The sequence below is a fragment of the Pyrus communis genome, chromosome 1, assembly GCF_963583255.1.
Source record: "Pyrus communis chromosome 1, drPyrComm1.1, whole genome shotgun sequence".
In the NCBI taxonomy this organism is placed as follows: Eukaryota; Viridiplantae; Streptophyta; class Magnoliopsida; order Rosales; family Rosaceae; genus Pyrus; species Pyrus communis.
This window is the reverse complement of record NC_084803.1, coordinates 1,320,669-1,336,573: the sequence shown is the minus strand read 5'-3', so window position 1 is coordinate 1,336,573 and position 15,905 is coordinate 1,320,669. Positions and strand designations below refer to the sequence as shown.

General features: G+C 39.1%; 3 protein-coding genes across 3 annotated transcripts; 1 reads left to right on the top strand and 2 right to left on the bottom strand.

Moving 5' to 3' along the window:
* The first annotated feature begins 1,438 nt into the window (after nt 1-1,438).
* On the top strand, nt 1,439-8,544 carry LOC137710197 (auxilin-like protein 1). Its single transcript, XM_068449144.1, has 8 exons — nt 1,439-1,879; nt 2,290-6,916; nt 7,012-7,057; nt 7,204-7,301; nt 7,423-7,488; nt 7,568-7,657; nt 7,832-8,008; nt 8,159-8,544. Exons 1-8 carry the CDS (start codon nt 1,533-1,535, stop codon nt 8,192-8,194), a joined length of 5,487 nt encoding a protein of 1,828 aa, XP_068305245.1. The 5' UTR covers nt 1,439-1,532; the 3' UTR covers nt 8,195-8,544.
* A 467-nt stretch (nt 8,545-9,011) lies between these two features.
* LOC137710187 (ornithine transcarbamylase, chloroplastic-like) lies at nt 9,012-11,924 on the bottom strand. Its single transcript, XM_068449136.1, has 5 exons — nt 11,618-11,924; nt 10,681-11,015; nt 10,357-10,488; nt 9,993-10,268; nt 9,012-9,500 (listed from the first exon to the last, which is right to left on the bottom strand). The coding sequence occupies exons 1-5, from the start codon at nt 11,835-11,837 to the stop codon at nt 9,318-9,320; spliced, it is 1,146 nt and encodes a 381-aa protein (XP_068305237.1). The 5' UTR covers nt 11,838-11,924; the 3' UTR covers nt 9,012-9,317.
* A 1,096-nt stretch (nt 11,925-13,020) lies between these two features.
* On the bottom strand, nt 13,021-15,650 carry LOC137734838 (bifunctional dihydroflavonol 4-reductase/flavanone 4-reductase). Its single transcript, XM_068474137.1, has 6 exons — nt 15,441-15,650; nt 15,155-15,324; nt 14,022-14,216; nt 13,761-13,920; nt 13,462-13,654; nt 13,021-13,353 (listed from the first exon to the last, which is right to left on the bottom strand). The coding sequence occupies exons 1-6, from the start codon at nt 15,556-15,558 to the stop codon at nt 13,146-13,148; spliced, it is 1,044 nt and encodes a 347-aa protein (XP_068330238.1). The 5' UTR covers nt 15,559-15,650; the 3' UTR covers nt 13,021-13,145.
* Between the last annotated feature and the right edge of the window lie 255 nt (nt 15,651-15,905).

Sequence of the window (15,905 nt, the reverse complement as noted above, 5' to 3'; positions counted from 1 at the left end):
AAAAAAATAGAGCCGTAAGGTTGCAGTCACATTCAAAAAAATTGCGTGTACTTCTTCAACTACAACAAGAACATATGCAAGCAACCGTTGGGTTCTAGTCACATTCAAATGAATTCCATCCAAAAGAACTCGTGTTGTCATTCGGCTTATGGACCCATTTTCCCATTCCTCTTGTAGTATAATCACTTTCAGAATAAGTGCTCTTTATGCTCAATTGTGGAGAACTTGTGGACCTAAAACAATATTATTTATTTCATTTAAATATTTGAATTATTGAGAGTTTTTTCTTTTCTTTTTCCACTTATATCATTGGGAGCTGTATCGAATTGTAGATAATCAAATGTGAATGATAGAATAATTATGAATTTGAATAAAAATTGACATACTTTGTTTTACTTTTTAATATATTATTGTTAATTTTTGTGCATTTACTTTCTTTAATTCATTCGATCAGATAACTGAAAATTAAAAAGGTTGTGTGCTAGAGGTTAAATGAGTGTGTGGTTTAATTTATAGTTTTTATTTTTATTTTTCAAGTAATTAAATGTAGGGGTAAATACATTATTAATGAGTGGTGTGAAAGCTAATTAGAATTTCGGAGGGTGCTTGTGTTATTTATCAAATTAGAATTTGTTATTTCCTAAATTAGCCTTTATCATTGTTTTCCCATAAATTTAGGAACTAAACAAGTGTCAACGTGTTGAAGATTAACTACGTCCTTTGAAAGCATGCAATATCTAAGATTCCAGTTTAATTTTTCTGCTATATAATCTCAAGTATAATTCTCCCTCCCGTGTCTCGCTTTTGTTAGAAAAACGAATAATAGTTTATATTTATTTTTACTACATACAAGCAAATGTCACAATTTATGTTTCTGTTCTTTTCGCTGAGAACGTTTCTTCGCGTTTAATTGCTCAATTTTATGTGCACATGTTGCCACTTGCCGTTCATCAGAGCTCGTGTCACGCAGTTGTCTATCACCCCTCCAAAACCACCCTGAATTTTATCATATTCCCAATTGAAAATAGATTTTCTCCGGATCTTTTTTGTCAATATCCTATCAGATTAAATGATTTGAATTTTTTAAATTTTATCCAACTGTCTATTTGTTTTGACCTTTTAAAAGCTGTGTAATTTTTGGTTGTTGAATAAAATTTGAAAGACTTAAATCACTTAATCCGTTAACTTTTATATAGAAGATCCCGACATGATCTCTTTCCCAATTTACCCCGTGCGTGTGTTGTGTCGACTGGGGCAGATTTTGCACTGACGCGTCGGATTTGGAAGAGCTTACCACGCGACACGACAGCACAGACAGCCAATCGATAAAATAAAAGGGCAGAGTCACGCTCACTGTCCGCACTCACCGGCTACCGCCGGTCACCCTCCCCGATCTTTTGCTCCAAAAATCGGCGATTTAATCACGTTCCGTACTCTGACAGTTAGACCGCATAACAGTGTGCTCCAAACACTGAGAGTAGGTCGAGGAAGAAGAAGCAAAACGTAGCGCAGCGCGTACTTCCAGTCCATCAATGGAGTACCAAGCTTCATCCGTGGCGCTTTCTCAGAAGCTCTCCAGCGGTCACTCCATATACGACGGCGTTTTCTCCTCCGCAGCTGCATCCAAGTTCAATGTCTCGACTTTCTCCTCCCGAGTCGACGATTACAGCGAGATTTTCGGCGGTTCCGTAGCTTCCCGCGGCGGCTCTTCGATTCCGGTGCTTGAGGTTCCGGAGCTCCATGAGCGGAAGGCTTCGGTGGATGTTCGGAGCTCGAAGCTGGATTACTCTAACGTCTTCGGTGGATGTGGATTTGGAGATTCGGATTTCGCAGTGCCGTATGAGGAGCTCATTGCGGAGACAAAGAAGAAGGAAAGAAGGTGCATTTACACTTCACTCCCTCAGAATGCACAATTTTACTTTTTTTTGAGTATGCAAGTTCGTATTTTATAATCTGGCATGGGAAATTAGTAATTTTTGATAATTTAGATAGCTCGGTCATTGAAATTTCAGTTAGATGTTTATAATTTTGAGTAGTATCTGTTGCTGGGTAGTAAATTGCAGTTGAAATTCAACCGTTAAAAATTTCATACTTTGTTTTACGAGAAATTGTCTAGATGTTAAAATTCGAGCACGAATCGAGAGCTTTTCTTAATTCGTATTGAAATCTATGATTACATATTTACATCAACTGGAAATAACAGACATTTCACACCAAAAGGTAAAGAATCAAACTTTTACAGCTACAGGGATTGACATTGTGGTGTGTGTATTCCTTTCTTTTGAATAGGACACCGGCTGAAAAGCGGTCGCCTTCGAAAGAGGCAGATCCTTCGAGTACCGTGGAGAATCGTGTTTTGTCACAGGAAGCATCTTATCAATCATTTGATGGTGCCAAGAAGTTCAACATGTCATACCATAAAACCAACCACAGAAGCAAAAGTTTTACAGGAGAAACAATGCTTCATGCTGTTCCAACAGATACGTGTTTGATTGATGAAGTCAGTCCAATACACACAACTGAAGGTGATAAACCGGTATCTTCCAAAGAAAATGGTGCTTCTCCTGAGAATAATTTATTTGAAAGAAGGACGGAGGGCAACCATCTGAAGTCCGCAGGAGACCTCCCAGCTGGTGATGATAGGAAGCAAACTTCTGTGGGAGGTGCTGAGGTTCAGAATAATTATGATTGGAAAAGATCCAGTTCGCACGATGAGTTATTCAAGGCATGTGAAACTCATCCTTCAAGCAGTCCATCAATTTCAAGCCCACTGTCTGAGGGCAAGGTTGAATTTGAGAAACCAATGGCTTCTGTTTTTGGCGTTTCTAGAAGTGATAATTTAGAAGGTTCTGGCCATGTTTCTTCATCACCGTACTTTGATGAGGAAGTGGACACAAATTCTACTGCGGCTGCATCTGCGGCTGCTTTGATAAAGGCAATAGAGGAAGCTCAAGCAAGGATAAAAATGGCAAAAGAGTCTAAGGAAAGAAAGAAGACTGGTTCTCAAAATAGTGTCAAACAGAGCTTTAACATTGGCAAGAAGTTTGAGGTGAAGAGGGAAAAATTTGCAGATAAAGTAAGCATACCAAAAGAGAGGAAGACTCGGGAGTTGCATGAAGAAGGGGCTGTTCCGGTTCATGTTTCTACTGGTAAGAAACTTGAGGTGAAGGGGGATAAACATGCAGACAAAGTAAGCATAGAGAGAAAGACTCAGGAGTTGCATGAAGAAGTGGCTGTTCGTGTTCTTGATTCTACTAGTACAAAACTTGAGGTGAAGGGGAATAAATATGCAGACAACAAAAGCATACCCAAAGAGAGAAAGACCCGGGAATTACATGAAGAAGTGGCTGTTCTTGTTCATGATTCTACTGGCATGAAACTTGAGATGAAGGGGGATACATATGCAGACAACGTAAGCATACCCAAAGAGAGGAAGACTCAAGAGTTGCATGAAGAAGTGGCTGTTCTTATTCATGATTCTACCAGTACAAAACTTGAGGTGAAGGGGGATAAATATGCAGACAATGTAAGCATACCCAAGGAGAGAAAGACTCAGGAGTTGCATGAAGAAGTGGGTGTTCCTGTTCGTTTTTCAATTTTTTCTACTGGGCCAGCACAGGTAATGGCAGCATTTGGAGATGCGAATAAACTTTTTGGTGCTAAGGAAGCTGGAGGGAAAACAGAGGAGAATGAATCTATATCAACTCACATGGTTCGTACGCAGGAACAAGCTGATGTTCCAGAAGCGGCAGAACAATTTTATGAAGTTTCTGACACAGATGAACCTGATTTCTCAGAAGCAGCAGACCAGTTCTATGAATTTCCTGACACAGGCGAACCTGATCTATCAGAACCAGCAGAATTATTTTATGAGCTTTCGGACTCAAGTGAACACCAGGCTACAATGGTAGAGGATGAAGAAGCCAACCCTGGGATAATAATGGTACAAATTGTTGACGAAGATGAACAGAAAAGGAAGAAGACAGCCATGGAGGCTTTTGAATATCCAGAACTAGGTGGCGAGAGATTACAAGCAGCTAAATACGAAGAATACAGAGAGTCAGAGAAGATAGTCAATGCGGATGGAGGCCTGTCTAAACATGAAGATCATGCAAGTGAATTGGAAACAGTTAAAGATGCTTTTGAACAGGAAGAAAATGAGAATAGACTGGAAGCTTCCAGAGAGCTTGAAGAAACTTGGAAGCTTCAAGCTTCCCATGTAAAGGAAATTCTTGAAGAGAAGCAAGGGGAGCTTGAGAAGCAAAAAGGAGACAACAAAAGGCATGAAACTCAAGAGTTACAGGAAACCAGACATGTGAAAATGAAATTGATGCCTCAGGAGTGTGTTGAATATCAGAAGATAGGCGACGAGGCTTACAAACAGGAAGAACTTGAGAAGGAACAAAAAGATGTCCACAGGGAAGAAGACACTGAAAGGAGGCTCAATAAAGATAGCAGGCAAGACATCACTGAGGACTTACTTAATGACACCAACGGTGAGCAATATTTTGAGAATAGAAATGAGAGCAAGTCTGAAGGACATGAGAAGCTTGGCGACACAACAGCGAATGAGATGATACTTGAAGGGGCAGCTTGTGAGGAGATAGAATGTGAGAAGAGACAAAAAGAGAGTTTTCAGCGTGTAGATGATGGGAGAATGGAAATACTGATTGATCAGAGTACAGAAGATGAAAAAGTGACCGTGGCTCAAGAGGATCTAAAGAAACCAGACTGCAACTTTGAGGCAACTAATAACCTATATGAGGAGGGTGAAAATGAGGACCTATATGAAAAAGAGGGGCCCACTGGACATGCAGAGTATGACAAGGATGTAGAAGAAACTCTGGAGGGGGATAAATATGAGGAAATAGAATGTGAGAAGAGGGGAAAAGAGAGTTTTCAGTGTGTAGAAGATGGGAGAATGGAAATACGGATTGATCAGAGTACAGAAGATGAGAGGGTGACAGTGGATTGTGAGGATCAAAAGAAACCAGACTGCAACTTTGAGGCAACTAATAACCTATGTGAGGAGGGTGAAAATGAGGACCTATATGAAAAGGAGGGGCCCACTGGACATGCAGAGTATAACAAGGATGTAGAAGAAACTCTGGAGGGGGATAAATATGAGGAGATAGCATGGGAGAAGAGACAAAAAGAGAGTTTTCAGTGTGTAGAAGATGGGATAACGGAAATACAGATTGATCAGAGTACAGAAGATGAGAAGGTGACAGTGGATTGTGAGGATCTAAAGAAACCAGACTGCAATGTTAAGGCAACTAATAACCTATGTGAAGAGGGTGAAATTGAGGACCCAAATGAAAAAGAGGGGCCCACTGGACATGCAGAATATGACAAGGATGTAGAAGAAACTTTGGAGGTACCTGCACATGAAGAGGATGGGGATAGAATTGAACTTACTGAAACTTTGGATGAACTCAAAGAGAGTGTGAACCAGTCAGAATCAGTTGAAGAGGATAATGTCACGGTAGAGAAAGATATGCTCAAAACAGATGGCTTAGCTCCAGATATCAAACTTGTTGAGATACCAATAATAGATGCAACAGAGATGCATTCTTCTGACACAAATGGAACAACTCTAAGGAGAAATGATATGAGATGTGGGCAAAAGCAAGAAGACCAGCTTGCCAGAGAGCCCGAAGTAGTCTGCAATTTTGGAAAACAGGTTGAAGAATTGGGAGCTATGAATAAGGACATGATGGAAGGTGAAGTTGCTGTCAAGCAGGAAGAAAACAGGAATAATTCCAGGTCTTCGCATAGGAAAAGATGGTTTGATAGACTCAACTTTTCTGAAACTCTTAATAAGCTCAAGGAGAATTGGAACCAATCGGAGTCAGTTGAAGAGGAGAATGGCAAGGAGGAGAAAGAAATATGTGAAGCTGATGGCTTGGCTTCGGGTGTCAAACTTGCTGAGATATTGAAGCAAATCGAAGATCCTATCGAGAGCCATCCTTCTGAAGAAAATGGGTTAAATGTGGATATAAATGCCTTGAACTGTGGGCAAAACCAAGATGTCACTTTAGAAACGCATGTTGAAGAAGTGGAAGAAATCAATGAGGATGTGAAAGTTGAAGTTGCCGTGAATCAGGAAGAGAATAAGAATAATTCCAAATCTTCTCATAGAAAAAGGTGGTTTGATGATGGGACCAGTGCAGAAGTAGCTCAACTTTCTCATATGTTAAGAAGAAAGGGGGGAAATGTGCTACTGGATCATGAGATGGAGACAAGTCCATGTACAGAGGAAAGTATGGAGAATGATCGAGCAACCACGTCAAAAGAGAGTGTAACCACTCATAGTTCGCTGCAAGAATTGGAACAAGAAAAAGGTGAGAATCGTCAAACAACCTTGACTGCAGAGGAGAGTGAAAAACATTGTACTTCAAATACAGTAGTGGAACAAGAAAAAATGGAAAATCAACAAGAAACCTCGACTGCAGAAGAGAGTGAAATTAGTGAGAGATTGCAAAAGGAAGTGGAGATAGAGAAGGAACTCCTGAAACAAAAACAGCATGCAAAAGGGAAGGAAAGGGAAAGAGTAAAGGAGAAAAAAGCTGTTGAAAGAGTAATTCGTGAAGCTCGTGAAAGGGCATTTGCTGAAGCTCGAGAAAGAGCTGCTGAAACTCGTCAAAAGGCAATGGCTGAGGCCCAAGAAAGGTCGGGAAAGACTTCTGTAAAGGCTAATGATATTTCCTTAGCTGAGAAGGCTTCAAGGGAAGCTAAACTAAAATCGGAACGTGCTGCTGTGGAAAGAGCAACTGAAGAGGCTTGGGAGCGTGCCTTAGAAAAATCATTATCTGGGAAGGCTTTCGAGGCAGGAAAGCAGGCTAAGAGGTCTGTTTCTGAGAAATCTTCTAGTGCTTCTAGAGATGATGGAATGAAGCCAGGTGTTTCGCCCTCTGTGAGTATTTGTTTTAATGCTTTTACTCTTACCAAGTATCAAGATGCTTATCCTCTGGCAACATAAATTAATGGACATAACAACAATTCTTACAGGACCCAGAGTCTAAATCAAGATACCCAAATTCTTCAAATCACAGTGGTATGTGATATCTAACAGTACCATTATAGCATTCCATTGTATGCCTTGATTTCGTATTTTTACAGTGTCGTCATAGCATTTAATTATAGGATATTTTACTATCTTATGCTCTGCTACTTCTGAAATTTTTTTTACCCTTAATGAAGATCCTTACCCTGCTGAGAGGAGCGGTGGAAGTAATGGTGAATCAGCTCAAAGGTGCAAAGCTAAGTTGGAGAGGAATCAACAGACAGCAGAACGTGCAGTATGTTTCCTGATCTTGCTTGGTTTTTGGATCTTCTTGATCTTTGCTTGGTTCTGGATACACAGTGGTGACCTATAACAAGCTTGCTTCATGTTTTTTTTCCCCTTCCAATCTCTTTCAGTCTAAAGCTCTTGCGGAGAAGAATATGCGTGATCTTCTTGTACAGAAGGAGCAAGCCGAGAGAAACGTAATTTCTCACTCTTGTGAATAAACTTTTGCAAACACACCAAACGTTTTCTCACTCTTGTGAATATAATTTTGTGCAGAGATTAGCAGAAGGTCTTGATGCCGAGGTCAAAAGGTGGTCAAGTGGGAAAGAGAGAAATTTGCGGGCATTGCTTTCAACGCTACAATATGTATGTGCTAGCCTGATTCATGTTTCTTTTGCGATTTAGTATGATACCTCCTGCTTTGTGTCTGTTTCATCTTCAGTGTTCAATGATTGTACGCAAAGCAGATTAAATTTTCAGTCAGGATTTACTTAAAGATCTATCATTAGCTGGTTTTAACTTGATGTTTGCAACTCGCAGATCCTCGGGCCAGATAGTGGTTGGCAGCCAATTCCTCTAACAGAAATAGTTACAACTGTGGCTGTAAAGAAGGCTTACCGTAAAGCTGCTCTCTTTGTTCATCCTGACAAGTTACAGCAACGGGGTGCAAGCATACAGCAGAAGTACACTTGCGAGAAGGTGTTTGATCTTCTAAAGGTGCGTTGCTGATCTTCTGTCCTCGATATATATCAAGTTTAAGAAACATGTTTACGTTGGTAAAAATGTTGAAGCCGAGAGATGCTAGTCTTCGGGTTGGAGAATATTTAGCTCACTTGTGTTGTTTCTGGTTTGTGTTCAACTATCCAGGAGGCTTGGAATAGATTCAATGTGGAAGAGCGATAGACGATTTTCTTTCGTACGTCCAGAGGGAACAGATAAAGCATATTTCATCACACTGTGTTAGTTTCCTCATGGAATATATTATATACCAGTATTAGGTAGATTGTACGCATTCTTTGTTAGAAACTGGCAGTGTAATCTTGTCATCCTCTTCTACCCAGAAATAAGAAAAATAGAAAAGGAAAAATCCGTCCTCGTTTTGGTTCGTCCTTTTATCGTTTTTCGTTGTGTAATTTGCTTTTTGTGATCCGACCTAAGGAGTTGTGATGAGAGCAGTGTTTAAAATCACCGTATTGGTAGAAATATCGATGCAAATTTGTAAAAATATATCAAATATCAATATCAGTTGTTTTCGATCGAAATAATGGAAATTTAGAATGAATCTTAGGAATTGCCAAACATTAGTTTAGACGAAATATAAGAGTTTTTTCGATATTTAATAGATGTGTCTGAATTATCGACTATACCTATCAATTTTAGCTTAAACTTGAGAGTTTCTTCCATATGAGATGAAATTTAGACTTCACTCTTCATTTTCATATCTTTCTCTAATTTTTTTGGATGTTTCATAAAAATATCGATCAAAAAAATTTTAAATGCTGGATGAGAGAGAGTTACAAGAATATCATGACGGTTACACCTAAAATTTGGCCGAACCAAATGGTTGGGCAAATAATTCTTGGGTGTTGCTAAGGTATATACTGCAACCACCCTAATTAGAAAATCGCATCCCTGGTTTCCCCATTACCCTTTTTTTTTTTTTTTTTTTTTTTGGAACAAACAGTTTTATTTTTTTGGAACAAACAATATGATCTATAGGGAGAGAGGGGAGGCATTAGCCTCACAATAGGTTAACAATAATATGATTCAAATTCACCTTTAACGAGGATTGAACCTAAAACCTCACTTACAGGTAAAGAGGAGTACCACATACCGTAGTACTAAGAGGCAGTTTCTCCAAATACTTTAACTAGTTTTGACTCGAAAACTTCATGCATTAAGTTTGCATTTGAACCGGCTCCATAGATGACAACAGGCAAACAACATTACGAGTACAAATCTGAAAGCACAAAATTCTTCACCTATTTTAGGCTAAAAAGTGTCTCTAAACTTGAAACGTATGTGACTAAACTCCGAGCAGATGAAGCATGACAGCATTCTGTGCATGCATCCGATTCTCAGCTTGTGGAAAGACGATAGAATTTGGAGCCTCAACCACCCCGTCAGTCACTTCCACCCCTCTTTCCGCTGGCAAACAATGCATGAAATAGGCTTTCGGGCCTGCTATCTTCATGAGATTTTCATCAACCTGTAGTAACAGCGCAAACTACAAGTCAAATAGATAATCAACATCGGCCACCCGATTGGACAAAGATAATAAACACCACCTATTCCATATTTTCCGCCAAATAAGGAGTAAAATGACGTCACCTAAAAAACAATGAAGAATCGAGATCTCATGACAGGTGCCAAACTCAGGCCAAAGCACTGCATGTGCTACTGCCCAAATGAATAAACTCTTTACATAGCGAGCTCATTAGCACAGAACTCGTAACGAAGTTTTTGTATACATCAACTAAAAGTTTCATCTAAACACATTAGAATTATCCAACTTCATTCTAACCACATTAGAATCTCTGTTATTCAATCTTGTTTTGCCACTTCAAATGTATCGACTCCCTTATGCAGATTCATGCATGTACTTGAAATAATGCCAAATTCATACAAGGGTTTACCGTGTTGAAATCGCATGCTTTTAATACAATGTCATTGAAAAGTTTTAGATAAATATAGCATATACCTGAAATCCTCGGAAAATTTTACGGCGAGAATCAGCCTCCTCCTTTTGCCCCATGCTAGCCCACACATCTGAGTACACAACATCTGCTCCCTTGACTGCTTCCTTTGGATCATTTGTAATCTCAATCTTGCTGATACCTGCCTGCTGTGCCTTCTCAACTGTTTTCTTATCTGGTTCAAAACCTTTTGGACAGGCACAAACGAAGTGGAAAGGAATAACAGCAGCCATCAGCAACCAAGAGTGGACAATGTTGTTTCCATCTCCAACATAGACAACCTGAAATTTGCGGAGAATTTAGTCAAAAACTACGTTCTGAATCTAGCAGAATAAAAACTGTATTTAGCAAGCAAAACAATGGACTGACCTTAGTTCCTTCTATCCGACCAATGTGTTCGATGATAGTGAGGACATCAGCCATAATTTGACAGGGATGGTTGTAGTCTGTCAAGCCATTGACAACAGGTACAGTTGCATATTTGGCCAAATCAAGGATATCCTGCAATAAAACAGGCGGAAAAAAATAGGCTTTTCTAAGTACATTGCTCAAGGGGGGAAAATGCCCATGATAAACTCTTAACACATGGACATAACTGCTGCCATAACAATACTCTAACCAGCCCAAAACTGAATTTAATTACGCAAGCTTATAACCTTTAGTAAATTACAAACTAAGAACTCACCAGCATACCTGATGAGCAAAGACACGCGCCATAATAATGTCATTATAGCGAGACAGAACACGTGCGACATCCCGAGTTTCCTCCCGCTTACCCATTTGGATGTCATTAGGACCCAAGTATATGGCATGACCACCTAGCAAGAAAAACCCAGTCTCAAATGAAACACGTGTTCTCATGGAAGGCTTTGCAAAGATCATAGCCATTGTCTTCCCCTTAAATGGTTGAAATGACCTGTCTCCTGATTTGAGAAGTGCCTTGACCTCTGCAGCTCGATCTAACATCTTCAGAATGGTGGCTTTGTCAAAATCACTTATGTGCAAGAAATCCTTCAGTTCTGATTTTGCTGGAAAAAGAAGAAACATTAAAAGGGACAAGTCAGAAGATAAATGATTTCACCGAGCCATAAGATATTGTGGCAACATTTCACCAAAATCATAAACTCTTCTCAAAATTCACCACCGTCGTCTAAGACGAAAGAATTATCCAGTTATAGTTAGGTTATTTTTAAAGCTCCGAGATTTCAAAAATAAGTTTTCGAGAAAACCAATACAGCGAATACACTGAGACGTTTGCCTCTTTGATTAATACAATTCAACATTAGCAAAGCTCTACTCATCAACACAGTTCTAGTTGCCCTATATCTAATTTTCAATCAAAAACCCTAATTTCCGCAACAGCCAAATCTTCCAACCCGAAATGATATTCACTCACCGACACGCTCACATGCCTGCATTATTCAAGAACATCGCCATTTCATTACCTCCAAGAATTTCAGAAACCCTAGAATCTACTCAAGCACTTCACCATTGCAATTTGGAATAACACAAAAACAAATTCAACACACTGCCTAAACCCTGAATCCAAACGTATTAAGCGAAATAACAGAAATTAACTTCTAGCTAAGCTAGTAAACAATCAGATTAAGAATCAGAGGCGAGCAGTGACCTGTTACGTTGGCGACGGACGAAGGCGAAGAAGTAACGGAGGAGGTCTGGCACGAGATTCGTCGGAGTCTCGCCGGAGAAGGCAGGGAAATGCTGCTGACCACGGCGGCGGAGCATCGAGGCGATCGGCGGAGACTCTGGCCGGAGAAAGAGGAAAGTGAAGAGGAGAGAGAGGGTTTGTCTGATAGGAACGCGAAGTGAGAAGAAATCGCCGCCGCCATTAATTTTGGTGGGAACAGTCGAGCTCAGCGAAGCGTATGTGTGGGTTTTCAGTGCTCAGGGGTTTTTCGTACAATCCAAACGGCGGAGGCCCGAAACAACCACGGGTTTTTATAGCAGGGGATTGTTATCCTACGTGTCAATTAGTGGAAGGTTTATATCAAATTACACTTTGCCCCATAATTTGGTCTCGTATTTTAAAAATTGACCTCAACCAAACTAAGTGGAAAAAAAATGATCAATTTAATGATTCGGTAATAAAAATAAAGAAAAACTAATGAAAATGATTTGAAAATTTTGAGTTTTAATAATAAGAACAAAATAAAGGGTAAAGTGAATAGTACCAGATTTGACTTTTTAGTGTAAAAATGTGGTTTTTCGTTAAAGTGAACAGTACCGTGGGTTTTTCGTTAAAACTCCCTAAAAATAAAGGAAAATTAATAAAAATTACTTAAAAACTTTGAGTTTTAACGTTAAGGACAAAATAAAGGGTAAAGTGATCAGCATTGACTTTTTAGTGTAAAAATGTGTTTTTCGATAAAGTGAACAGTACAAGAGCTTTTCGTTAAAGTTCCCTAAAAATAAAGGTTGAACAATGGTCTAGAATTTGAGTCTTTGCATTGGAGACGCTCTTAGATGAATTCCCAATTTTTTTTTTCCTGATGATAATTTTTTTTGTCAATAGTTACGTGAGATTCTGAAGGAGAGGGAAAAAAGGGGTGGGGGAGTCTCAAACTTGGGCGAGGAGGGCCACAACGATGCTTGATTTCCGCTATGAATCCCCAATTTTTTTCCTCACTTATGGTCTTTAAGATCAATAGAAGTGGTATATAAGTTTATCCACTATCAACCATTTTGGTCATTTCGTAAAAATCTTCATTAAATAAGGATGAATAACAAAAATACCTTCAATTTTTGTCAAAACATTTTGGATCATTATTTATTAAATTGAGAGAAATGATTGATGATAACCGAAATGATTGATGATAGACAAACTTAAGGATCACTTTTATCGAATTCAAAACTCAGGAACCGAAGTGATGAATTATGACAATCTCAGGGACCGTGTGCCTAGAAAGCCTTTTTTTAATAATAATTTGAGTCACACACTTTCTTATATTAATAGTTAATTGGAGTAACTTATTTTTGCTTGCACATAGCCACATTAACATTAACTCTCATACATAAATCGAAACAGCATTTTATTTGAAGCTCTTTAACAAAATAGATCAAATCCAAGCTGGTAAATGTAAAACAATAGAGAGGTAAGCTTCGACATAAAATGCAAACATTAATCACTCATCAATATTTTAACCGCCAACTTTGACATCAACGAGGTTGCTCTCCTCAGCAGCCTCAGTTTTCTCTGCCGGAATCGGAATCAAGCCCTTTGCCCGGCACGCATCGACAGCCCCCACAAACATGTCCTCCAAGCTGTACTTGAACTCAAACCCTATCTCCCTCAACTTCTTTGAAGAAAAATGAACAGGTTCTAAGTTGTCGTCAATGCCCTTGAACCTGCGTTGCATTAGAGTTTAGTTAGCTAACAATTATGATACGTGCAACGGTTAATTGATTAGTTAATCAATTTATCTGAAGGGTTAGGAGGGCTTAATTAATAATTACTTTGTGGGTATATTGTACTCGGGGTATTTTTCTCTGAGCATTTTTACAAGTTCGTGAATTGTAGCATCGTGTGACGAACAAATGTAGCGGCCCTCGGCCTTCGGATGCTTGTACAGATAAATGTGAGAAAGGCAGAGGTCGTCCAAGTGGACATACTGGCCCTGCTTGATGATGCCATAATGTGATTCATTTCCTGCAACAATTAAGCAATTTGATGTTAATTACCCGATATTAATATATAATTAACAGTAAAACTGCATAATAATTATTTATTTTATTCGAACGATATTCTAATTTACTTAAGATCGGCGAAAGTCCAGTGATGAGGCTTGGTGGCATGGATGGCATGAGAAATGGCCCAATCACAAGTGTTGGGATAATGGTGATGAAATCAATGTTGTTTTCTTTGGCATACTTCCATGCAGCTTGCTCAGCTAGAGTCTTCGAGACGAAGTACATCTGAACAATTAGTAGATTAAATGTAAAATCAGTATTGTGCGTGAGCATTTTTTGAAAGCACTAATAACAATTTTTTTAATAATTTGATTATGTCGACTTACCCAACCAGTCATCTTGACAGAGCGGCAAAATTCAACGTCACTCCAGTTGGACTCGTCGTAGACCGGCTTTTGGTGCTCCTCCACATTCACAGTTCCTGCTGAGGATGTGAACACAAGCTTTCGAACTGTTTTTGCTTTCTGGCATGCCTTCAGGATGTCCAACAGTCCATTGATTGTTGGCTTGATCACTTCATTCTGTCAAACCATACACAATTTAGTTTTTTATTTTTATTTTTTTATTCTTCTTTTGGTGATAACTTCTCTCTTAATTTATCTTTTAATACAAGTGACATTGTGCGACGTAGAATTAAAAATTTGTAGAATAAACATTCTACGTAAGTTGCACAATTTGTAAAGAGAATTGTTATTGGTACTCCAAAATTCTCGTTTTACACTCTAAACTTTCTATTTTTAGAAAGAAAAATACACTTACGAGGAGTGTAGAATGAGAATTTTGGAATGCCAATAACTCTTATCTTTGTAAAATATACATATTAAAACAAAAGGTCTAGTGCTTCAAATATTTAATTCTCAATTATTTGATCTAAAATGACCTCATACTTATTTAAAACAATTTTTTATTTTTTAAAATGACCTATGACATTTTATAATTTGTCCGATGTGCTCTTGCAAGGAAAACCACCAAGCATCTGGGTCCCATTACTATGTCGTTTTGTGTTAATAAGCACGAAATAACAAACCATGTCCATTAACTTAGACGCGAGCATAACCACACTAATTATAGCGGATTTGCTCGTCTTATATACCCTAATTTAAATCTTCCTTATTGCATTTGTTCAAAATCTTCCTTACTGCAATTTTAAATTAATTTTAAATAAATTTATCACTTCTTTACAAAATTTTAGAAGTGTTTGACCACTAACTTGTTTTGTCTAAGCCAAAATAAAATTTCCAAAATGGACTTGGTCTGCTGCCTGATTGAATTTATTTTCAAATGCTCTAAGCCTATTACCAGCTACCAGCTACCATGGGCAATCTAACACCGTCATTGGCACCACCACCAGTATCACCGATTTATAATTGCAACTGTGACGAGGACAACGAGTTTGTCTAAGTTTAAATTTCCCTTATTCGTATACTACAATAGTTTAGAACATGTATCGTTTTTTTACCTCGGGGTCCTTGGATTCAAAGTCCATAGGTGTAGCAACATGGAACACTCCGCTGCAGCCTTGTATGGCTTCATCAAAGCTTCCCTCATCCGCCAAGTCCGCCTTCCACAGCGTCAGGTGCGTCTCCGCCTTCGGCAAGTCCAACAGATGCTTCACCTTCTTCTGATTCGCTGTAATCCATTCATAATTAACCACAAATCATTAACTCCAAATTATATAATTCGAATACTTATGAAAACCGAAAAGTTAAAGAAAAAAAAAAAAACATGGGGAGGGAGGGACGTACTGGGGTCACGCACGGTGGCGCGGACGGTGTACCCGTGCTCTAGGAGTCTCATGACGAGCCAAGAGCCGATGAAACCGGACGCGCCGGTGACACAAACGGATTCGGACTCGGATCCCATATCTTGTGTGTACGTGCTTACTGAAGTATATCTCTTGAAAAATCAATGGAAAATGGGTACTTGGAATAGTTGCTCGGTGAAGGACTGGAGAAGCTTATAAAATATTTATAGTGGGGGGCTGGTGGAGTGCTGCGACCCCCAGCTAACATTGGCGGCCTAACCCGCTCACGCTCGCTTTCTCTGTTTTATCTCAGCTTCCGGGGGCATCATGTGCTTTCCTAACGGTTGACGCACGTGCGTGGTGGTTGATTTCCTATTTCTTTACTGCCTTTGTTAGCTGCTCAACTTTCTAGTTCGTGTGAAACAAATTCACCCCAAAAAAAAAAAGTTGTCGAACGAAAAATAAC